Source organism: Hyla sarda, chromosome 5 (assembly GCF_029499605.1).
Source record: "Hyla sarda isolate aHylSar1 chromosome 5, aHylSar1.hap1, whole genome shotgun sequence".
Taxonomy (NCBI): Eukaryota; Metazoa; Chordata; class Amphibia; order Anura; family Hylidae; genus Hyla; species Hyla sarda.
In genome coordinates, this window is record NC_079193.1 from 115,255,674 (window position 1) to 115,281,197 (window position 25,524).

The window sequence follows — 25,524 nt, forward strand, 5'->3', positions numbered from 1 at the left end:
CTCAATAGGAGAGTTCAAAAAGGATATGGACGTGTTTCTGATGACATTAGAGGTTATGGACACTAGATTTACAGGGACAGAATGTTAATCCAGAGATCTATTCTAATTGCCATATTTAGTTTCGGGAAGGAATTTTTCATCAGTCTTATAAGGATTTTTTGCCTTTCTCTGTATTAATACAGTAAGGACACAATAGGGATATAGGTTAAACTTTTAACCTTTTGAACTATGTAACTATAACTGTTCAATACTTATTTCACCTGCTGTATATGTGATACTCGTGGGATACTTGTATGGTCACTTTGTGTCCCCATCCTTTCATCTGTGATAAGGAAACTATACTGTATTATGAACCCCACTGAAGACAGGGATTGGTGTAAAAAATATCATTTTTGTACGGCACTGTAAAATAATAACATGTAATACGTTTCCTATTGCTAAATATTTCATAGTATGCAAATTCATATTTTAGTTATTTTTCTGATATAAATTCTCCCTACATTATAACAGGCATTCTCCAAAAGTAGTAAAAGCAGCATCTCAAGTCCTAAACAGCATGTGGCAGTACAGAGACCTCAGAAGTCTTTACAAAAAGGTAGGCTTATTTATTTTTTGAGTTGCTTCTTTTTAGTTTGTTATACTTACTGTAGCTTCTATTAGCATATCTTCCTTTTATTGTTCTATGTAAATGTAAGGTTTAGACTAGTCATTGGAAGTAATTGCTCATGGAAAACATCAACATTACACAATAACTTTTTGTCACGTAGTGTAATGCACTAGTACAGTAAAACATTTCATGCTTGTGCACAAGAACATTCAGCGTGTATTATACGGTTGTAATAAAGTATTCTAGTTTTATTTGTTTTTTGTTAGTTTTTTTGCTGCATCTAAGTTGTACATTTAATTTACTTTTGTAAAAATGTAAATGGATTGCACACACTTACTTCCCCCTTTAACACGATCATTAATGACTATTACCCAGCATGCTTTGTTTCTATGTAGTATACTAAAGAATTGTAATTACCTGTGCATATTTTTTTTATATATGCCAAATATTTACATGTCCCATACTGTATTTATGCATTAATATCTATGATCTGTAAGTTTTCTTGAGACCCCTATAACAGAACTACCTGAGAGATTAGCCCCTTGAACCCATTAGGAAAAGAAAAGGAAGATGTTAAAAGCTCCTCCCCCTACCACTTCCTCAGTGTGTTACAAATGACTACAAAAACAATTATTTTTAACAAAGGGGGAGGGTATATATTTGTTTTGTCATGGTAGACTCATGAAAAGCAAATTATCTGTGAGGCAAGTTATACCAAATAACAGCAGGTAGCACTCCTGCCAAATGATACAGTTTAAGACTTTAACACATCAAGTGTGCAGTATTTAAAGAAAGTGTGAGACGTGGGCCATGTCAGAGGGTTGCACACATCTACTTAAGAGATGTTGAAACATTTTCTGCCCAGTAGTCTGCCATTGCTTGCGTAGAATGAGCCTTAAGTCTTTTTGGTTTGGGTTTCTGGTAAGCCTTAAGGATAGCAGTATTAAGCCACCATGTACAGAACTTTGATGATTTCTTCCCTTTATTTGGAATTTGAAACTTTCATCGGTTAAAACCATATATGGCTCTTGGATAGGTAATGCTTAGTTTTTACTCACCTGGCATGCAGAGGGCATTGCACCTAGAAAAAACAGTTTTTAAGGTGAGGAATTTAATGGATGCATCTTCCAGAGGTTTAAAGGGTTTCTGAGTGAAGCCTCATAAAACCCAATTTACATTTCAAGAAGGAGTTTTATTATGGATTCAGGGCTTAATGCCAGACAAGTTATTCTTCCAGTTGTCTGTCAAATATGGAACCTGAAGCTCTGACCTGTACTGTTAATGTGTTAGAAGAGAGGCCTTTCTCCAGTCCAGCTTGTGGAAATCTTAGAATCTCTGGGCTATTTGTTTGGAGTTTTTCTAATTGGTCTGGTTTTTCATAATTGCATCAATTTAAAAAATAATTCTCCAAACTAGCTAATAGGTGTCATGTAGAAATAACTTTTACTGTTAACTCTTTGTTCTTCAAGATAAACTTTCTAATATCCATGCTTTTTTAGACCCTGATAAGCCACTACTCTTTAGAACAGGAAATCATCTGTTTTGGGAAGAATTAGCAGCTTTACTAATGCTAACATCCTCAGAAGGCTGAACTAGCTTCTCTTTGGCTGTAATTTTCCTATGAAAATAATTTTGCTGTTGCCATCTTGGATCTTCACTGGGCTCTTAAGATTAGTCCTAATGGAGAGAAAGCATAAGCTAGGCTGATGTTCCACTCCTGCATTAAAGGGGTACTCTGCCCCTACACATCTTATCCCCTATCCAAAGGATAGGGGATAAGATGTCTGATTGCGGGGCTCCGGCCGCTGGGAACCCCCGCAATCTCTCCTACAGCACCCTGTGTCATCTGCTGCACGGAGCGAACTTCACCCCGTACCTGATGACGGGCGATACAGGGGCCGGAGGATGTCATGCTCCACCCCCTCAATACAAGTCTATGGGAGTGGGCATGACGGCCGCCACATCCCCTCCCATAGACTTGCATTGAGGAGGTGGTAGGGCTGGGCGGTATACCGGTTCATACCGGATACCGTTTTTTTTTCGTTGCACAATATCAATTTTTGCCCATACCGACATACCGGCCGGGCCCCTCCCCCCACCCCCGAATGAATTACTTGTGACGGAGCCGCGGGATGTGCAGGAGCGGGAGCCGCTGAGCTCACGTGCGGTGCACATCCCCGCTCCCCAGGGGAAAGCGCAGAAACTTCAACCCCTGGCTCTGCTGTTTCCCTCAGCCCCGAGCATGCTTTTATCATATTTCATTTGTTTATCATACCAGTCCCCAGGCGCAGGCTCTGTAGGACCTCCTTCCCTCTGCAAGCACTAAATGTGACAGGCAGGCACAGGACATCTTATCTTCATCCCCGCTCTGTTCTCTGATCCCCGAGCAGGCACGGGGATCAGAAGCTCTGCCGCGCCCGTACATTCAGCACTTGCAGGAGGAGAAGGCTCTGCTGATTCTTACATTCCCATCCCTGCTGGGGGATCAAAGAACAGAGCGGAGATGAAGATAAGATGTCCTGTGCCTTTCTGTCACAGGGGGAGAAGGCTCTGCAGCGGCTGGGGACGGGGATTATAAACTGCAGCGGCGGACAATGTATGTAAATAGCTGACAGTGCGCCCGTGGGGGGAATCACAATAGTGCTGTGGCTGACAGTTAACCCCTTCCCCGCTATAGGGGCCGTGCGCACGGACCCCATTGTGGGGAAGGGGTTAACTGTCAGCCACTGCACTTCTACACTGTTTCCCACATGGTACCACGGTAATACCGTGATACCGCCATAACCTGAAAAAATACCGTGATACCACCCAGCACTAGGAGGTGGGGCATGAAATCATGAGGGGGCAGGGCCGTGATGTCACGATCCTCCGTCCCCTGTATTGCCCGTCATCAGGCACAGAGCAAAGTTCGCTCTGTGCAGCAGATGACACAGGGTGCTGCAGGAGAGATTGCGGGGGTTCCCAGCAGCCAGACCCTTGCGGTCAGACATCTTATCCCCTATTCTTTGGATAGGGGATAAGATGTCTAGGGGCGGGGTACCCCTTTAATGCATCTATGCTTGTAGTTTGTCTCTGGGATTCAAGGAGAAGAACTGATCCACAGAATCCAATTGAACTGATTATTTTTTTTTCTTTCTCTGTCAGTTCAGTGATCTATTCACCAGAGTAGAAAGGTGGATTTTCTTTTCCAGAAAGAAACATGATCTGTTCCATGAAGAGAGTATCAGGGATTGTGGTAGACATGATTGAAATTGCTCCATTGCACAATAGAAATGCATGACATATATAACTTGTTTATCTGAGTGTAATATTTTTAAGCTTCTAGAATGTTCTCCCATGACCGGAAAGGGGGTCATTTTGTCTGTTGGAAGGAAGGGGGCTTTTCTGGAAACCAGAAACATTCCAAGAAGATGTTTCTGTGATTTAGGGTGAGGTCTGATTTTTTTTGAAAATTATAATCCACATGAGATCTTGTAGACGGGAGATAAGACTCCACAGAAGTTGATGGTAACATAGCAACATAGTAACATAGTTCATAAGGTTGAAAAAAGACCAGAGTTCATCAAGTTCAACCTATATGCCTATTGTAATGCAAAGAAAAAAAACAAAGCCAAAGGTGCGCCCCTGGGTGAGGACAGATGAATCCAGGTAAAAGAAAAGATGGGTCCTTACCCTTGGGTGTTGCGCTAAGAGCACAACACCTACAGTAGCGTCTGGGATAGAGGAAAGCCGGACAGCTGCCACAAGGAACTTCCCGGAGTGACGTCAGTCTAACCGGTAGCAGAACAACAAGAGAAGGAATAAAAAACTTGTTCCTCAATGAAGGCGCTGGTCCGTAGGTACATTTATATGTTTAATTATGACATATAAAGCAACGCGTTTCGACCCCAGAGGTCTTAATCAGGCATCTGATGAAGACCCCTGTCCGGGGTCGAAACGCGTTGCTTTTTATGTCATAATTAAACATTTAAATGTACCTACGGACCAGCGCCTTCATTGAGGAACACGTTTTTTATTCCTTCTCTTGTTGTATATGCCTATTGTGTCCCTACTAAGTGGATCAGGAGGAAGGCAAAAAAAAAAAAAAACTTGATTCTAGGGGTAAACATTCCTTCCCAACTCCAAATATGGCAATCAGAAAAAATCCCTGGATCAATGTTCTGTCCCTATTAATCTAGTATCCATAACCTGTAATTTTATTGCGCTCCAGAAATGCATTCAGGCCCCTTTTGAACTCTTTTTAATAAGCTCATCATGACCACTTCCTCCAGAACAGCGTTCCATAGTCTCACTGCGCATACAATAAAGAACTCTCATCTGTGCTGGTGTAGAAACCTTTTTTCCTCTTGACGTAGAGGATGCCCCCTTGTTATAGATACAATTCTGGGCATAAATAGTCATGGGAGAAATTTCTTTATGGCAATACAGCACAGATATACTTATACATAGTTATTAGATGGCCCCAAGCCTTCTTTTTTCTAAACTAAGTAATGGTAATTCTGGTAATCTTTCTGGGTACTGTAGTCCTCTCATTCCCCTTATTACTAAGGTTGCCCGTCTTTGAACCCTCTCCAGCTCCACTATAACTTTCTTGTACACTGGTGCCCAGTACTGTATACACTATTCCATGTTAGGTCTGACTAGTGATTTGTACAGTGGTAGACAATTATTTTCTTGTTGTAGGGGTGACCCTTTTGATTTTATTTGCCTTGGCAGCAGCTGACTGACATTGGTTGCTACAGTTAAATTTACTAATAACTAAAAGTCCTTTTCAATTTCAGTCGTTCCCAGTGTTTTACCAAACTGCTGTTGTTGCCTTCCAACTAGCGATGTCTCCCACTACTTCAGACACACAAAGCAAGACATGCGAGCATTAACCCCTTAAGGACTAAGCCCATTTGGGCCTTAAAGGAAAACGGTCACCCGTTTACCCGCACTATAACCCGATACACCGGGATATAGTGCGGGTGAACAGGAGACCGATGCGGGGTCTTGGACTGCTATACCTACCTGCAGTCCGGAGCCCCAATCCCCTGAAGGTCCTCCTCTTCCAGCGCTGACTTCCGCTTTGAGGTGGCTAGATTTAGCGCTCATGTGACCAGCGCTTATAAATGTTTAAATTCAGCCGGCTGGCCCGCCTCAGAGCACAAGTCAGCGATGGAAAAGGAGGACCTTCGGGAGATTGGGGCTCCGGACTGCAGGTAGGCAAAGCACTCCGAGACCCCACATCGTTCTCCTGTTCACCCGCACTATAACCTGGTGTATCGGGTTATAGTGCGGGTGAACGGGTGACCGTTTTCCTTTAAGGACTCAGCCAATTTTTGCGTTTTCGTTTATTCCTTCTTACCTTCTAAAATCCATCCACAAACCCATATGAGGGCTTATTTTTGGTGTGACCAATTGTACTTTGTATTGACACCTTTTACTTTACCATAAAATGTACGGGGCAACCAAAAATAATTTATTTTGTAGATAAATTAAAAAGAAAACTGCAATTTTGCAACTTTTGGGGGGTTTCGTTTTTACGCAGTCCACTTTTACTTTAAAAATGACATGTTCTATATATTCTTTGGGTCAATACGATTAAAATGATTAACACCTTTTACTATTATTTTACCAATTAAAAAGAATCTCAAACTTTTTTAAACAAAATATGTATGTTTTAGGTTGCCCTATTATAACGCCTATTGCCTTCTCATTTTTTCTTATACAGGGCTGTATGAGGGCTCATTCTTTGCTCCATGATCTGTAGTTTTTATCGGTACCCCTTTTGCTTATATGTGACTTTTGATCACTTTTTATTACACTTTTTTATTACATACATCTGGGATGTGATGTAACCAAAATGCAGCAATTTCTGAACTTTTTTATTTTTTTACATTTACGCTGTTCACTGTACGGGATCATTAAAACTGCTCGATTGCAGACCAGCGCAGAAAGACACCAGGATGACGGCGGGATGCAGGTGAGGAGACCTCTGCCTGCCATCTTGGGTGATCCGATCGCCCGTTCAAAGTGCCGCACTGCCACAGAAGCCGTGATCAGTATTGATCAAGGCATCTTAGGGGTTAATGGTGGGCATCAGCGTGATCGGTGATGTCCCCCATTACCAACGGGTCCTTGGCTGCCGATAGCAGCCGCGATCTGCCGTTCATGATGCGAGCACCGATCTGGTGCTCGCGTCATGTATAGGACGTAAATGTACTCCTGGTGCCTTAAAGGGGTACTCCGGTGAAAACCTTTTTTCTTTTACATCAACTGGTGGCAGAAAGTTAAACATATTTGTAAATTAGAATATGTGGTGTGTGTAGCTCACCTAGGATAGAGATAGTACTTGAGGTTAACGGTGTTACCTTCACCCAAAAGGCCTATAGATATGTAGTGTACGTGTTATAAATATAAGATATATTTATAGATACCAGTCCTCAAAAGTACTGCAGGTACAGAGTGAAATAAAGTGATTATAGCGAAGAATGAAGAGATAGAACAGATAGTAAAATGAATGCTAAATTTATTTATAGCAAATGATGTATGTCGTCACCTTTAGCAGGGCCCTTGCGTGGGGTGAACGGCAATACTGTTTAATAACAAAAATATGTATAGTATATAGTAATAATTTAAAAAGTTATAATATTCACTAGCATTATAAAATTAGTAAAATATCGCTTGGATAGATAAGCTATATGTAGAAATATTCTCACTCGCTATTGCACTTAGTCCATTTGATGAATTAGATCCATATGATATAGTTCGTAGAAATATATTAAGTGGATGCAGTTCAGTGGATACAGTTCATAGGTATAGTTCGTTGGTGATATAGTGCCGAATATGACGGTAACTTGGAAGCGTACTGATTGTGTATCGCTAGTAATAATCTACGGTGCACAGCACCACTCACCCACTGCAGGATAGATTACTACTTCGGCTGGCACGGCTGTCACGACTGCGTCCTGTGCTTGGGATGGCTCTGTCCTGTGTGAGCCCGTCTGTGTAATGGGTGAGTGGTTCTCCGGTGGTTCGTGGGTCCCGGGCTGGCACGGCAGGTGTCCGGCCTGTGGATGAGATGTCCGGGACTCACGTAGGTAAGCCGGGGCTGTGAGGATGGATTAAAGAGAGCGTTCCACGTGTGTGAACGCGGCACTATGTGTGCGCGGGCTGCAGTGGTCTCCAAATAAAGGGCATCCAGCTGTTCAAAATGATAGTAAGTCAAATGAATTAAATGATGGCAATAGTAATAGTCTTTGTGCAATAGCGTTTAGGCTGTGGCAAACTAGACGCGTTTCAATGTCACGGACATTTTCTTCAGTAGCTATATAGTGCTATATAGTGACAGGAGACCACTGCAGCCCGCGCGCACATAGTGCCGCGTTCACACACGTGGAACGCTCTCTTTAATCCATCCTCATAGCCCCGGTTTACCTACGTGAGTCCCGGACATCTCATCCACAGGCCGGACGCCTGCCGTGCCAGCCCGGGACCCACGAACCACCGGAGAACCACTCACCCATTACACAGATGGGCTCACACAGGACGGAGCCGTCCCCAGCACAGGACGCAGTCGTGACAGCCAGGACAGCTGTGCCAGCCGAAGCAGTAATCTATCCTGCAGTGGGTGAGTGGTGCTGTGCACCGTAGATTATTACTAGCGATACACAATCAGAACTCTTCCAAGTTACCATCATAATCGGCACTATATCACCAACGAACTATACCTATGAACTGTATCCACTGAACTGCATCCACTAAATATATTTCTACGAACTATATCATACGGATCTAATTCATCAAATGGACTAAGTGCAATAGCGAGTGAGAATATTTCTACATATAGCTTATCTATCCAAGCGATATTTTACTAATTTTATAATGCTAGTGAATATTATAACTTTTTAAATTATTACTATATACTATACATATTTTTGTTATTAAACAGTATTGCCGTTCACCCCACGCAAGGGCCCTGCTAAAGGTGACGACATACATCATTTGCTATAAATAAATTTTGCATTCATTTTACTATCTGTTCTATCTCTTCATTCTTCGCTATAATCACTTTATTTCACTCTGTACCTGCAGTACTTTTGAGGACTGGTATCTATAAATATATCTTATATTTATAACACGTACACTACATATTTGTAAATTACTTCTATTTAAAAATCTTAATCCTTCCTGTACTTATTAGCTGCTGAATACTACAGAGGAAATTCTTTTCTTTTTGGAATGCTCTCTGATGACATCACGAGCACAGTTCTCTCTGCTGATGTTATTATAATAATAATGCTTTATTTATTGTTGTCCTTAGTGGGATTTGAACCCAAGTCCCCAGCACTGCAATGCAGCAGTGCTAACCACTGAGCCACCATGCTGCCCTGAGCATACATCTGCTATGCATGGTTGCTAAAATGGACAGAGATGTCAGCAGAGAGCACTGTGCTCGTGATGTCATCAGTGTTCCAAAGAGAAAGGAATTTCCTCTGTAGCATTCAGCAGCTAATAAGTACTGGAAGGATTAAGATTTTTTAATAGACGCAATTTACAAATATGTTTAACTTTCTTCCTCCAGTTGATTTAAAAGAAAAAATTTTTTCACCGGAGTACCCCTTTAAGTACCAACGCACCAGGACGTACATTTATGTCCAAAGTCGTTAAGGGGTTAACCATCCGGTGGACCCACTCCACAGCTCCAGCATCCCTGGCTCCATGCCACAACACCGAGCTTCGAGAAAAAACACAGAAAACGCGCTATGTCCGCTCTCATCATGGTGAAGAGCTCCTTCATACAAATGGAACAGAGATGCACCTGACGACTATTGCTGACAACTTCGGCCAAAACGTGAGGCCAGCAAAGTCCACCTAGACTAAAAACCTCGACTAAACCCAGTTGCCTGCCGCCAGGACCCACCCCTGCCCGCTAAGATGCTCGAAAAATATATGAGTGCCCCAATATCCAAACCACCGGGACACACCTGCAAAACAAAACTCAAACATCAATCAGCAGCTCCGGACGGACAAAACGCGCATAACATGCAGAGCGCATGAGCCCCACCCTCTGCACCTCAGATTCGGGGAGACCCGCCCTCACAGCCTCCATAGCCCCCCCGATCCGAAAAGAGTGGGTCCCGAACTCCCGAGGATCAAGCCCCCCAAAAAACTGGCAACGCCAAAACACGGACTGAAATTGAAGACAAGTAAGAGGGCCAGAATCCGTGTGCAGCAAAAAAAGGGGGCCACAAGGCCACGGGGCCGAAAAAACAGAAACCAAATGAAAGGGGCACACTTCCCCAGACACCACATAAAGCAGTAGCCATAACCCACAACCGTCCTGATCAGTCTTCGACCTGTGGCCATAGCGCATAAAACCATTCCCAAGAAAAACGTTGTCTGCACCGAGACTGTTGGGTTTGAAACGCAAAGGAGGAAGCAATTCGGAAACCCACAACACCCGAAAAAAGCAAGCGCAAAACCTGCAAAAAATATAGCCAACTCAAAGGGGGATGAACAAACCTGACCCGTTGCTTTGACTAGACGACATAAAAGCAGAAAAAACACGGGGCCGACGGACATCCACACTCACTCGCCCTTGGGCCTAACCCTTCAGGGCCTGGCGAACCACAAAATATTTCATAACATCTGCCCAGACCTGAAGCTGAAAGTAAGAAGCAATGCGCCAAGCAGCCATTGCGCCCGAAAAACTGCGCTGACGCAGTGCTTTCAGATAACCACGCTTGACTTTCAACCTGTCAGGCACCACACTGTCCACACACCAGAAACCCACCAACTTCAACCACTCCACCCACACCTTACCATGAGAAGCCTAAGTGGCGAGGGCCAAGGAAGAACAGACAAAGGACATCAGGTACTCCCCACGATGCCCCAGAGAATGGCCGGGCATGAGTGCCCCTCCTCCTCCGCCTGAGGAAGCAGCCATCCAAAGTCCTGCCAAAGAAAGCGAGACAAAACTTCAGCCACATGGTGTTGCACCCCAGAAACGTGTTTGGTCCTGAACCAAATATTAAGCTCCAAATGTCACAAAACCAAATGACGCAGCAAATTGAGCACTGGAGGAGAGCTGGTGGAAAAGCCATTGATTGCTTGCACCACACCCAGATTTTCAGACCAAAAACAAATCCTTTGATTCCTAAAGTCTCTGCCCCAGAGCTCAACAGCAGCAACAATAGGAAACCGTTCTAACAGAACCAGATTTCGGCCCCATCACGGCTACGCTCATCGGGATCCTTTTGCACACCGGAGCCAGGGGGATTGCCTGGCTGCTTAGAGAGGCAGGGCAAGGGCATATGACTGCACCATGGGCACCCCGCAAGAGGAGCACTTATGCTTTGTATTTACAAAGCCCGAAAAATTAACAGTGGCCCTCGTTGAAGAGCCAGCAAGCCCCCGGGGGCGATGCATGGCCACTGCTTATTGCCCAGATGGTTGTCTGGCGGCAGTGTCTCCTGGCTGAAAGGAAGTAGGCTTAGGCAAAAGTATCAGATGCAGCCACTGACAGGATATCTCTTCTCCTGAGATCAGTCAACTCCCAATATTGTCAAGGTAGTTGGTTTATTACATACATTGATGTATGGGTGATCCTTACATAGAGGAAGTTAAGTGAAGAATCCCCTGAGCTAAGGCATCCAGCAACTTTTTTCAAAGCAAGTAAGCAGTTACATCATAACGGATAAGCGGGTAATGCTGTCAGCTCATTGGTCAAGAACTTTGTTTGCTCAGCAAGCCAGTACATTCGGGCTTCAACGCCGTCAAGGTCACTAGCTAGTTTCAATTTTTAGCAGGGTGAGTTACAGGAAGCAAGCGCCATATTGTGATTTATAACTACGCAGTGAGAAAATGGAAGCTTAATCTGTCCAGGACACAGGGCGTACAGGTATGTCCTGGCGTCCTGGTACTTGAGGGCTCAGGGTGTACCTGTTCCTGGTTGCTAAAGGCAACCATGACCCATGGCTAATCCCGGGCACCACCGAAGTTGATTGCGGTGTCTAAAATGCGAGGTTAACCATGCCAGTAGCTCAGTGGAGCTGTTTGGGACATCCGCGGCCTCCTCATCATCCGATCAGTGATCAGCTGCCCCAAGCCTAGCGCAGCATAGCGCTGATAACACTGATCAGTGATATGCTATGGTATTGCATTGATCAGTATATGCAATCAGAAGATTGCATGGTATAGCCCCCTATGGGGGGCTAAAAAAATAAAAATGTGTAAAAAATAAAAAAGTTAATTAACCCCTTCCCTATTAAAAGTTTAAATCACCCTCCTTCTCCCATTTTTTATATAAAATAATGTAATAAAAATAATCATATGTGGTACCGCCGTGTGCTTAAATGTCTGAACTATTAAAATTATAAGGATAGCTAAACCACACAGTTGATGGCGTATACATAAAAAAAAATACCAAAGTCCAAAATTGTGCATTTTGCTCACTTCATATACAATAAAAAATTTATAAAAAGCAATCAAAAAGTCCCATAAAAAAGCCATTATATGGGTCTGTAGGTGCAAAATTTAAAGTGTTATGATTTTTAGAAGGGGTGGAGGAAAAAACGAAAGTGCAAAAACAAAATATTGGCCTGGTCCTTAAGGTCAAAATGGGGTCCTTAAGGGGTTAAAACTAATAAAAGTAAGTACATCTCATAACTCCAATAACAGTCCCTCCTCTATTGTCTACTTTTATTACAGAGTATTTTCGAATACAGTTCCTCTGTTTGATGCACTTTTAGACTGTTTGTCCTCCGTCGGCATGTCAGCATCACCATAAAGTTCATCAGATGGAGGGACAGTTTGATACATAGTTCTTGTCATTGCAGTCTTAATCAGTTTTTGTGAAAGTCCTCTTATACAAGGTATGTGGCAACATCTGCAGCGTACCAGGAGAGCCAACACTAGCAATTGAAACTAAAGCTGAGATTATTAATCCAGTCCATCTCCCAAACCATCCTTCAAGCCAGTTCATGAAAGGGTCATTTATTTCGGTGTTTTCTGCTAACTCATTGGACAGAATAGACGTACAACACAAACTTCCAGACATTTTTTATCCCTCCTCTTTCTGCTAATATCATATCTTATGCATCAAAGAGGTAGGGGATAACTGTTCTGCTAACCCTTTGACTACATCTCTAGTGTAGTTTACAAACCTTTGTTGATTATAATAGATATCATTTATCAAGTCCACATTTTTTTTGTCTGTTGTACTCCACCAGAAGAACACAGACTCAAACCCTGCTGTCATTTGGTTCCTGGTCCTAAACTTATTAGGCATTAGGGTTCTCCACACATTCACAAAAAATATAAAAGGATTAAAAAAAACAGAGCTCTTCCAAAAAAATTACTAATAATATGCATTATTTGTCATTTAAAAAACAAAGTAAAACATTAGCTGCAAAGCAAAACTTATTAGGAAATTGATGCTAATATATTCACATAAAATTCAATTAATACAACAGGGATTTTGTTTGGCATTTTTGCTAGTTTGAAAAGATCCATTATAAGGGAAAATATTCACTTCTTTATTCTATTAATTGATTCCAGGGGACCCCTGTGGGCCCCTGACTCCTTCAGTACATTCTTGAGCAAAGTGTCGACATTTTATACAGTACCAACACACTTTATATTTTCTTCTTCATTCTTCTTTAACCCTACCACTTCCTGATATACTTCCTTTTTACTGTAACATACTGTTACTCATCCTCTTAGACACACACTGTCATTTTTGCATTTTTCTTTGCCTTTTAGCTATAACTGTCTTGTAACCCCTGTATTACTTTTACAAATACATTGGGGACTGATTTATTTTTTTTTTTTTTTTATGTTCGACATGTTCAGTAACATCTCCTCCTTGACCATGCAATTGGCTTCTCCTCTGGTTTAATGGTAACTGCAGCAATTTACAGGGATTTTTATTTCTACTCTTTTTGTCTAAAAGTCTGGGGATAACCCTTAGGGCCTCGGCCACTGTTTCCATCACGGTGCGGTTCATGCAAGGGATACAAGGGCTTAAGTCCGAGTTCCCGCTCCCATAATCCAATAATTCGGACTCAGAGTCACTAGAGATTGGGGGGGGGGGGGGGGAAATTCTCTCTCAGGTACGATGTTTCTGCCTCCCTTGAAGTGTGGTGGTAACTGGTGCCACATAAGTAGTAGTAACTGGGTTTTATTCAGTGGGAGGGTCTACTTTGGCAGGATGGACTCAGGACACAGTGGGAGTCTCTATGGTCTTCCGAGTATGGGGAGGCCACACCTCCACATAGGGTGGGGCTGCCTCTTGGAGTGTATTTTCATGTTCTTTATCCACTAGAGGCATTTTTTTCTTGAGTTAGATCTGCCTTGGCTCTTTCCCTGCACCAGCCAGTGCCCCACACCCATACTCTTTTGTTCTGTCGGACCCAATCCCTTAATCCTACCACTTAAAGCTTGCCATCATTTTACAGTCAATCTGTTATTAAACCCAAACTGCTTCTCCCACTTATTACAGTATTTAACATTTTTAGGATCCTTACTATGCATAATTTTTTTTCTCCTCCTAATGGGGCGTAGCGTATACAGCAACAGCATGAGCAAGCACAAGCAGCACCTTTACAGGCTTGATTCCCCATCCTGGTTTGTTCTAGGTGTCCGGAGAGGGTGGTACAAAACCGGCAAAAGAGCTGTAGGACTCCTGTAACAAATCCAATACACAAATAAAGAAATAATACTCCTAACACTATTGGAAAGCAGAAAAAGAAATTAAGTTCAGCAGGAAAAGTATACAGATTGGTCTCATTAAACAAAGAACTGTAATTATGCATTTACTCCTGCTTCTCAGTTATGCAGCAGGAAATTCTCAAAAGAGGAAGCAACTCTCCATAATCCCGGATTACTTGTAGTTACTTTACGCAAAACATCTATCTCTATACGGTACCTCAGATCTTTTGTTATCTGTCCTGGACAGCAGGCTACATATGTTTACCTTAGGCAATGTCCCCACGTGCCTCTGTCTTTGGCTACTGAAACCCCTAGGTTTAATACGAGCGTTTCAGTATTGGTACACTGTTAGGGGTCAGGTCTGTGCCTGCTCACACTCCCTGCCCTCTTCAGTCTACAGCCCCTTATGACTGCAGCATCTTACTGGTATTTCTTTATATTCCACTTTAATGAAATTTCAACAACCAATAGGACAGACAAAGGACAGTTAAAGATAAGAATCTCCTTTACCTTATCGGACATTGGAAGGACTGGAGCTCACTGGTTCGAAACTGGATCCTGGGAAGGGAGGTCTGATGCCAACTGACCTCTTTTTCACGGTATGGGGATTTTAATATGCCCACCCAGAAGATTTTGGGAGGGGAGAGACTTCGCCGGTTACTCACTACCTTACGGTCGGCATTATGGGTTCATCATCTCTGAACCCAATGAATCGATTTTGGGATCAAAGGACCTTTAATGACAGGATAACTCTGAGATCAGTCAACTCCCGATATCATCAGGGTAATAGGTTTATTACATAGATCGATGTATGGGCGATCCTTAAATAGAGAAAGTCAAGTGAGGAATCCCCTGAACAAAGGCATTCAGCAACTTTTATCAAAGCAAGTAAGCAGTTACATCATAACTTATAAGCGGGTAATGCTGTCAGCTCATTGGTCACGAACTTTATTGTCTGCTCAGCAACCCAGTACATTTGGGCTTCAATACCTTCAAAGTCACTAGCTAGTTTCTATTTTAGCAGGATGTGTTACAGGAAGCAAGCTCCATATTGTGATTTATAACTACGCAGTGAGAAAATAGAAGCTTAAAACTAATAAAAGTAGGTACTTCTCATAACTACCATTACCGCAACACATTAGCGGCCTTAAAGGGGTACTCCCGTGGAAAACGTTTTTTTTTTAAATCAACTGGTGCCAGAAAGTTAAACAGATTTGTAAATCACTTCTATTAAAAAAATCTTAACCCTTCCAGTACTTTTTAAGGGCTGTATCCTAAAGAGAAATCCAAAAAAGAAATGCATTTCCTCTGATGAAATGCAGTGCTCTCTGCTGACCTCTGCTGTCCATTTTAGGTACTGTCCAGAGCAGGATAAATTCCCCATAGCAAATATATGCTGCTCTGGACAGTTTCTAAAATGGAACGCAGAGGTCAGCAGAGAACACTGTGGTCATGACATCAGAGGAAATGCATTTCATTTTTGGATTTATTAGTATACAGCCCCTAAAAAGTACTGGAAGGATTAAGATTTTTTATATAGAAGTGATTTACAAATCTGTTTAACTTTCTGGCCCCAGTTGATTTAAAAAATTTTTTTTCCATGGTACCCCTTTAACATCCCAGCTCATCTTCAGTTGAAGGGCCAGATGCCTCCTGAACTCTTTATACCTCCACCAAGCAGAACCCCCATGGAACTTGTACGAGGAATATATCAAAGGGGGGAGGGAGCAGAGTGCGGAGGGGCAGGCAAAAACCGACTCCGGGGAGGACAACTGATCCGCTAGAGCCCTAAGGGCCGGAACCAAACTAGGACCTAAGCCCCAGAGTAGTTGTACGTATCAACTCCTGAAGACACGGAAGGAACCGCATCAGGAACAGCAGAAGGCACATTGTTGTAGAAAATCCAGACTTGTAATGATTCGGGCTCAGTGGTGTCTGCCAGGATAGCGAATTCGCAATAGTCGGAAAAACACAGACAGACAGTGTCAGTGATCCAGCAACTGATTCCTCCTCCAGCATAGAAAGAATACCTGGGGGAGGTCAGTGTCCAGTTTATTTATGTACACAACAAAGAGGGAGGGGTTACAGTAGCCACTCCCACATATACAGTGTCAGGTGTCACACCTACAGCCACTGTATCAAAGACACTCCCACAGTGGACACAGACAAGTTACAAAATGGTGATCCAGGCTACAACACTGTGCACTGAGGCCTATATGTCACTGACCACCAACACATCTGCAGCTGTGCCAATAGCCAATAACAACAAACCACACTGCACAACAGTACGCTCACCATGAAGGCAATGTGAAAAACCAGAAAATATTTCCACGACAGTTCCCCACTTTTTGTCATATTCCTTCCTAGTGGTATATTACCTAGAGGGAAGAAGAACTAGATAAGCCAAGTCAGCCACCCCAATGAAGGCTAACCCAAGGGCCATTCCCACCAGGAAGTCCAGAAATGTAATAAAATAGTCCCAAATTGAAGGTTAATGATCTTCTTGCTTCAAACTTCCGGCTTCAAACTTGTGATAAGATGGCTTGATCTTTACAGTGAATTGATCTTGATGTCATGGGGTGGTATGTTGCTTGATCCTGGCAATTCTATCCATCAGGCCGCAGAACAATTGGGCAAGTACATATAAAATTAGGATAGAAAAGAATAGTATTAATATATATATATATATATACATATATACTCCAACTCGCTTTAACCAATCACCAGTGGGCCAAATCTCCACACTCACCTAATGGTTTGCTAAACTGACTTCAACATAATTTTCACACACTGTGATTTCCAAGTCATTGACTCCAAAGCTGAAATAAAAACAATCACCCAGACTTCTGGAAAAACCTGGCTGAGGGTTATGCAGGAGTTAGGGTCATGGCTAAAGATATACAGACCCCCCCCCCCCCCTTCCCATTCTGTCATCCAGAAATGTGCTGTTGGGTTTCAATTGTTAGATCCCTACCACCTCCCATGGACAACCCAAAACTATATCTGTCGTAGATTGCAGCCATGGCCAATGTGCTCTGACTAGGGGCGGGATGGAGCACACCCAACAGTTGGTAAGATTGGCGGCTTTAGCCAACTGCACATGTATTCTGAATAACAGATTAGGACGGTCACTCATACACAAACCTAGGGTTACAAAAACAAGACAGTAGCTGACACTGATACTTAGACCAATTTCCCGTATATTTCTGCAGCTTCTTGCAGTGACCGGCGCGGATCCAGATGTCCTTGTCCTGAAGCTTTAGATATTGGTGATGTATCAGCACTTGGAAAGACCAGTGTAGCTTCTACCCCCTTCTGTTGGAACTTTATAATTACGACCCAATCACCTGGTTGGATGGAATGTAAACCAGTTATTGAATGTAGGTCAGGGATAGATACATGGATATGATGGTGGATCATAGAAAGCCTGTGTCACAGGGGCTGCATACTCTCAGTCAGCAGTACAGTCCTGTCTTAGGGCCGACCTAATAACTATGTATTAATTTATTGGGGGCAGCACAGAGATCTCTACATGATCTATTTATACCCAGGACTGTATCTATAACAAGGAATAAAATTTGATTTTTACACCAGCACAGAGTGTAAGAGCAGTGAGACTATGGGACTCTGCCAGAAGACGTGGTCATGGTGAACTCTGTAAGAGAGTCAGAAAAGGGCCTGGATACATTTCTGGAGATAATAACATTACAGGTCATTGATACTGGAGTAAGAACGATTATCCAGAAATTTATTCTGATGCTATTTGGATTAAATTTTTTTTTTCCTCACTAGTATGTGGCAATTACCATCAGCCATTTAAGGATTATTATATATATATTTTTTTTATGTATGAATTCAGTAGGGGCACAATAAGGATAAAGGCTGAACTTGATGGACTCTAATTTTTTTTATTTTTAACCTTATGAACTATGTAACTATGTTTTATGCCTATTCACAAACAAAATTTTGTACAGGGATAAACTGTGGGGACATTAATGAACATTTCATACTGGATTAAGAGTATTCAGAAGACATTCTGTTATTCTGTTAGTTCTTAAACCAGTGTTTGTAGTGTCACCAGTCATCATCTGTCAAAGCAAAAGGTGTTGCGGAGGCTTTCTTGTACAGAGGACCTAGGGTTGTGGCAATGTTCGGTACCCGTTCACTACAATAATTAATTTACCCCAGAATAGCTCAGTTTATAGAAGGTTTGCGGCCTAGGAAAATCTATCAAAGCTTGTACCCTTTGGGCTGTCAGATATTGACTGCCCTGCAATATGCAATGTCCCAGGAAGGTGACCTCATGTTCCTGTTTATGTTAGTAGATTTATCAGAGACACAGTATGACAATAACAAGTCGATAAGTATGGACAACAGATCAACAGATTATTGACACACTGTGGGAGAAAGACATGACTATTGTCAGACATCCACTAGTCTAACACCAGCTTCAGTCACTATACTCATATGGTCTGGTCACCAAGCCCTGCGGTAAACGTGTCCAACTCTACTGCTGACCCTGTAATGAGAAAGCAAAAAGGTAATGACATTGTGAGTCCAGTCAAATAAAGAAAAATACATTAGTGAGGTCAGTCACACCAAGACAGGATGAATCAGGTGGTATAGAGGCCAGTAGTGTGTGTGGATCAGGGACCAATGGGGTGTCATTCAAGATAATCTCATTGATATATACAAGCCTATCAGTGACCTCCTGGGAATAGGGACGTGTTACAAAGGGGACTGGACCTTGATTAATCTACACTTTTAATATAACGGTCTATCTGCACCTTCGTACTATCCATTTGCTCTACACTAACGGGATATTATGGCAGCCAAGTGAGTGTAGACCCAGACCTTGTCCCGACCGCCACTAGAGACACAGGGAGCAAACCCACGTCATACTCATCTACCGCCCAAAGTTTCGGGCTTACTTCCACTATAATCTCTAGTGGGATCAGGCTGTCTGGTTCCTGGATGCAAGGAATTGCAACAATGGTGCATATCCTTTCATCCATAAGCGCACCGGCCACCACAATACCTGTTGGGGTGATGAGGCCTGAATCATCTGATTAAATGTCGGAACATCATCTGAAAGCAGGATAGATATTATGGCTATAGTTAGTGTTACCAGCTGGTGTCTACCGATTACCGTTATCCATATCCACATGCATTGTGATTCCTGAAAGATATGCTAAATACGAAAGGTCAGATAAACGCATGGTAATTCTTACAGGTAAAATCAACTGTCTCCAACACAAAGAAATGCTCCTCCCCTGTCTTTCCAATTATTTACTGATACAAAGACCTCTTCCTATGTAAATTAGTCTAGGCCTAAACTCACACTATGTGCTCCCCACATGGTCAAATTCAAATATAAAGAATTTCAATTACAAAACGGAACAAAAACATTACAGTTTAAACTCCTTTACATCCCTACAAAGGTAGCAATGCAGATACGGAACAAAGTGGGCACAATACAATATATGCACTCATCTCTTTCTCTACTAAGACATACTTGTTACTGACACTTAGAAAACTAAACATTTCTATCTTCTGCAACCCTCCAATATGGGGTCTTTGTTTCACATTGACCATTTGCTGTATATCCTGTTTATTGAACTCTTTAAGACAAAACCAAGGCCCCCCCTAGGGAGTTTAACTATAGGGGTTTGTTTTACCAAAAAATTCCATATAACTCTGAATCAGTACTCCACCAGGGATACCTCTTCTATTCTAAACCCCACACAGGGGACAATTGAACTACCTCACAGGGGAAACCTATCCCACACAGGGAAAAAAATGAACTACCCACACAGGGAAACCTACCCCACACAGGGGACAAATAAAAGTAACCGCTCTTAGCAAATTACTCTTACTTTCGTGAACACAAGCTAAAACTCTTACTTTTGTGAACACGAAAGCGAATGGGTCTGGTAGTGGAGCACTTATTCAATTAAAGTTCATGGAGTATCAACATAGGGAGAGGGCTCAAAGTAGTCAGCTCAAATGTGCAGCAAATTCTTTGTATAAATATTCAGCTACAGAAATTTTTTATAATGACTTAAAATGGCCGCCAATCACACAAACAAAGGAGACAGATGGGTGGGAAACTACTATTAAACAAAGAGAATACAAAAAGAGGCGGGAAAAAACTGTTTACGCAAAGAGATTACAAAAAGTCGGGAAAAATGTTTAAAAGTTAGAACATAGAAGAGATTACAAGAAAATACAAAAAGAGCAAAATTACACTTTAAACAAAGTGAATACACCAACACAATGGGTTTGTGCAAACACTTTGCTCAAATCACCTTCTCTCCAGCACAATGTGACTAAAGACAACCAAACACCTATACACAATTCTAATATTCCAACAATATGGTCAATGTGAACACTCTGCTTATTAGAAATACTCTAAAAACACACTCCAGTACTGATCACTTATCAAAAATACTCTAAAAACATACTCCAGTGCTTATCACTTATCAGAAATACTCTAAAAACACAGACAACACAATCTATATACAAATATTGGCCACAATGCTGGTAATTTCCCTTAATGGCAGACACAATCACTGGCTATAACTAAGGCAGCCTCTGGCCAGTTAGGCCATATGAGCTGAACCAAAAGTTACAAAAATAAATACAATGTTTCTTACTTTAAAAGACCAGTCAGAGTTACGGCTTCAAAACATACAGATTATCCATTAAATGCAGCTGTTGAAAAATAGGTGCCTCCTACCTGCGCTCGCCAAATGTTGTAGAAAATCCAGACTTCTCAGAATCCTCTGATGAAATGCAGTGCTCTCTGCTGACCTCTGCTGTCCATTTTAGGTACTGTCCAGAGCAGGAGAAAATCCCCATAGCAATTATATGCTGCTCTGGACAGTTCCTAAAATGGAACTCAGAGGTCAGCAGAGAGCACTGTGGTCATGACATCAGAGGAAATGCATTTCATTTTTGGAATGCAGCCCCTAAAAAGTACTGGAAGGATTAAGATTTTTTTTTTATAGAAGTGATTTACAAATCTGTTTAACTTTCTGGCCCCAGTTGATTTAAAAAAATAATAATTTCCATGGTACCTCTTTAACATCCCAGCTCATCTTCAGTTGAAGGGCCAGATGCCTCCTGAACTCTTTATCATACCTCCACCAAGCAGAACCCCCATGGGACTTGTACGAGGAATATATCAAAGGTGGGAGGGAACAGAGTGCGGAGGGGCAGGCAAAAACCGACTCCGGGGAGGACAACTGATCCGCTAGAGCCCTAAGGGCCGGAACCAAACTAGGACCTAAGCCCCAGAGTAGTTGTACGTATCAACTCCTGAAGACACGGAAGGAACCACGTCAGGAACAGCAGCAGGCACATTGTTGTAGAAAATCCAGACTTGTAATAATTCGGGCTCAGTGGTGTCTGCCAGGATAGCGAATTCGCAATAGTTGGAAAAACACAGACAGACAGTGTCAGTGATCCAGCAACTGATTCCTCCTCCAGCATAGAAAGAATACCTGAGGGAGGTCAGTGTCCAGTTTATTTATATACACAACAAAGAGGGAGGGGTTACAGTAGCCACTCCCACATATACAGTGTCAGGTGTCACGCCTACAGCCGCTGTATCAAAGACACTCCCACAGTGGACACAGACAAGTTACAAAATGGTGATCCAGGCTACAACACTGTGCACTGAGGCCTATATGTCACTGACCACCAACACATCTGCAGCTGTGCCAATAGCCAATAACAACAAACCACACTGCACAACATTACGCTCACCATGAAGGCAATGTGACAAGCCAGAAAATATTTCCACGACAACATCTAGACCACTTCCAGTGGCCGGCTGTGCACTTGATTGGAAGCGCCATCTGAAACGGCACCGGGAAACTCCGCTGGAATAAACAGGCTTTGGATGATCCAGACGAAGAAGAAGGGGACCTCCACCACGGCGACCTCCTGGAGGACAGAGAAGACCTTGAAGAGCACCTCGACCGCCTCCTGAACCTGCTAGGAGAGCGGCGGCGACTACGCTTGCGCACCCCAGGGAACGTAGAGGGGGGGGTGTAAGGTCGGGCTCTGAAGGAGTAGTGTTCCCTGCGCTCCCCGAGCTTCACCAGGGGAGCAGGAGGGAATATGAACACAGAAGCAGCAGCAGAGTTGGGGGCAGTGGACTGGGTGGGAGAGTGGGGGGAGGTGGGTCAGGAACACAGCCTGAGAAGGGTGCAGTAGCTGGGGAGCACTCAGCAGCGCTGGGGAGGGAGGGAACAGCAGAGAAAAGAAGGAAGGATCCAGGGCAGGAGTAGGCAAGCCCAGCTTCAGGGGAGGCTGCTGAGTGGCGGGGATCCCAGCTTCATCCGAGAATTCAGAGCTGGACTGTACTCCCATGGTGGCACTGGATGGAGCAGGAACGGAGAGGCCAGCAGAGGAAGCAGAAGGGACTCTGTGAAGAGGGAAAGGGAGAAGGAGAGGAGGAGTGGGAGGATGGGGGCAGAGCGAGTAAGAGGGTGCAGCACACCCGTGCCAGTGGGAGCCTTACTACGGGACCACAGACCCCAGCCGGTAGCAGGCTGGGCAGAAGAAATGGGACTAAGAAGGTAGGGAGGATGGGACTGTCGCGCAGACTGCCTGCCTTACGCAGCACATAATTAGCCGACACAGCAACAGGAGGGGAGCAGAGCTCTGCGAAAAGCTGAGCAAGCCAACCCTCCTGCGCTGCCCAGTTGCACAGTACCTCTGCAATATCCATGATGGCCAGATAGTAAGCAGACACAAGACCTCCGGGTTCCAAGGGGGGGAATGCCACGCTGACAGGGAGTGCAGTTTATATCGGGGGAGGGCACCAAAAACCCTGGGGAAACTAGGGCAGCTGATTGGTTTGGCATCTCAAGCTCTTGCCCACCTCCCCTTCAAAGGTTAGCAGCAAGGGGAGGGGACTTGCTAAAGCCTAATATTTAAATGGACAGGCACATCAGTCAGGGGGCAAGCTGGATAAGGCACAGCTTGCCCCTTCATTTAATACATATTCCCAGGGTAGATTTTTCCTCCCCATGTGCATAACCTTACATTTATCAAACCTCATCTACCACTTCTCAGCCCAAGCCTCCAACCTATCCAGATCCATTTGTAACAGTGCACTGTCCTCTATTGTGTTAACCACTTTACAGAGCTTAGTATAATCTGAAAAGATTGATACATTACTATACAATCCATCTACAAGGTCATTAAAGGGGTACTCTGGCCCTAATACATCTTAGCCCCTATCCAAAGGATAAGGGATAAGATGTATGATCGCTGGGGACCCCCGCAATCTGTCATTGCGCACCCACCTTTGTGAGCTCTCGCCAGCGCTGGAAACTCTGAGTATAGCGTGACATCACAACTCCTCCCCCATAACCACCGAAAAGTTTTTGGCTTGTGATAACACTGTGGTCATATCCAATATATCATCACCAAAAAACCAGACCACATGATACTGGAATGTATCAAATTATAACAAACTTTATTGGTTAAAACAAAAAACAAGAAAGAAAAGTATCGTGATGTCACAACTCCTCCCCCATAACCACCGAAAAGTTTTTGGCTTGTGATAACACTGTGGTCATATCCAATATATCATCACCAAAAAACCAGACCACATGATACTGGAATGTATCAAATTATAACAAATTTTATTGGTTAAAACAAAAAACAAGCATGAAAAGCATAGTGATACAAAGACACATAAAATATGTGTACTCAGGCATGGCTAGTAGCACGAACAGAAAAAAATGGAGGGATGTACTAGATAACATATAGGCGGTACATGTTCAATACAATATCATAAGTATGCATATGTAGGGGTATACAAATAGGACAAACAGAAAACATTGACTGCAAAGAAAGAAGGCTACCTGCCTACATACTGGCATCAGCAATAGAAAAGATGAACTGTGCACCTAGTGGAGAGACATCTCACCTCCAGCCCCCGTGTGACGTCACTCCCCGCCCCCCTCAATGCAAGTCTATGGGAGGGGGCTACACACTTGGAGCCTCCAGCGCTGCAGAGCTCACAAAGGTGGGTACGCAATGACAGATTGCAGGGGTCCCCAGCGGCGGGACCCCCCACGATCATACATCTTATCCCCCATCCTTTGGATAGGGGATAAGATGTATTAGGGCCGGAGTACCCCTTTAATAAATATATTAAAAAGTACAGGAACAAAACTTACCCCTGTGGTAGCCCACTGGTAAGTCATCCAATCAGAGTAAGTACCATTAATAACTACCCTCTGTTTCCTGAGCCAGTTACTTACCCACTTACACACATTTTCTCGCAGCTCATGCATTCTCATTTTATTTTCCAACCTTTTATGTGGCACCTTATCAAATGCTTTAGAAATATAAAGATATACGACAAAAAAAATATATATATATGACATCCAGCTATTCCACCTGGTCCAGTCTTAAGCTCAGGGCTGGCTCTGCCTATAGGATAAATAGGTGGCCGCCTAGAGTGCCTCCTTTAGGGGGGTGCTGCTCTGAGGGCTGCAAGAAACTTAGACAGTCAGCATTCGAACCACCCTCTCACAGCCAGCACAACAGTAATACATGGTTTGCAGTAACACATGGTTTGCTATACACATTTTTATTCCATTTGTGTGTGTATTGGAACTAAACCAAAAAAGGGAGGAAAAAAAGCAAATTGAACATACGGTAATATCACACCAAACTCCAAAAATAAGCTGGACAAAATGATTGGCACCCTTAACTTAATATTTGGTTGGAAAAAATAACTTTGGAAAAAATAACTGAAATCACTCGCTTCCTATAACCATCAATAAGCTTCTTACACCTCTGTTGGACCACTCTTCCTTTGCAAACTGCTCCAGGTCTCTCTTATTGGAAGGGTGACTTTTCCCAACAGCAACTTTAAGATCTCTCCACAGGTGTTCAATGGAATTTAGATCTGGACTCATTGCTAACTACTTCAGAACTCTCCAGCGCTTTGTTGCCATCCATTTCTGGGTGCTTATTGGATTCATTGTCCTACTGGAAGACCCAAGATCTAGGACGCAAACCGAGCTTTCTGACACTGAGCTTATTTTTCTTTTATATAGCAGGTCCCATTCTGCTAGCACTTGATATGCAGAGATGGAGAAGGAGAGAGCTTCCCCCGCCTCGTGCCTCTTCCAGTCAGTGGGAATTCAGCTCTGATTGGGGAAGAAACTTCTCCCTCAGACATAGAGAGC

At 43.2% G+C, this 25,524-nt stretch overlaps 1 protein-coding gene across 6 annotated transcripts in view; it reads left to right on the plus strand.

Moving 5' to 3' along the window:
- The window catches only part of CTNND2 (catenin delta 2), a 913,533-nt gene that overhangs the window by 763,857 nt on the left and 124,152 nt on the right, over window positions 1–25,524 (plus strand). For all 6 annotated transcript variants that reach the window (XM_056520133.1, XM_056520132.1, XM_056520127.1 and 3 more), the window contains one exon: window positions 511–595. In XM_056520133.1, coding sequence (XP_056376108.1) covers window positions 511–595 — 85 coding nt within the window. The remainder of the gene's footprint in view (window positions 1–510; window positions 596–25,524) is intronic.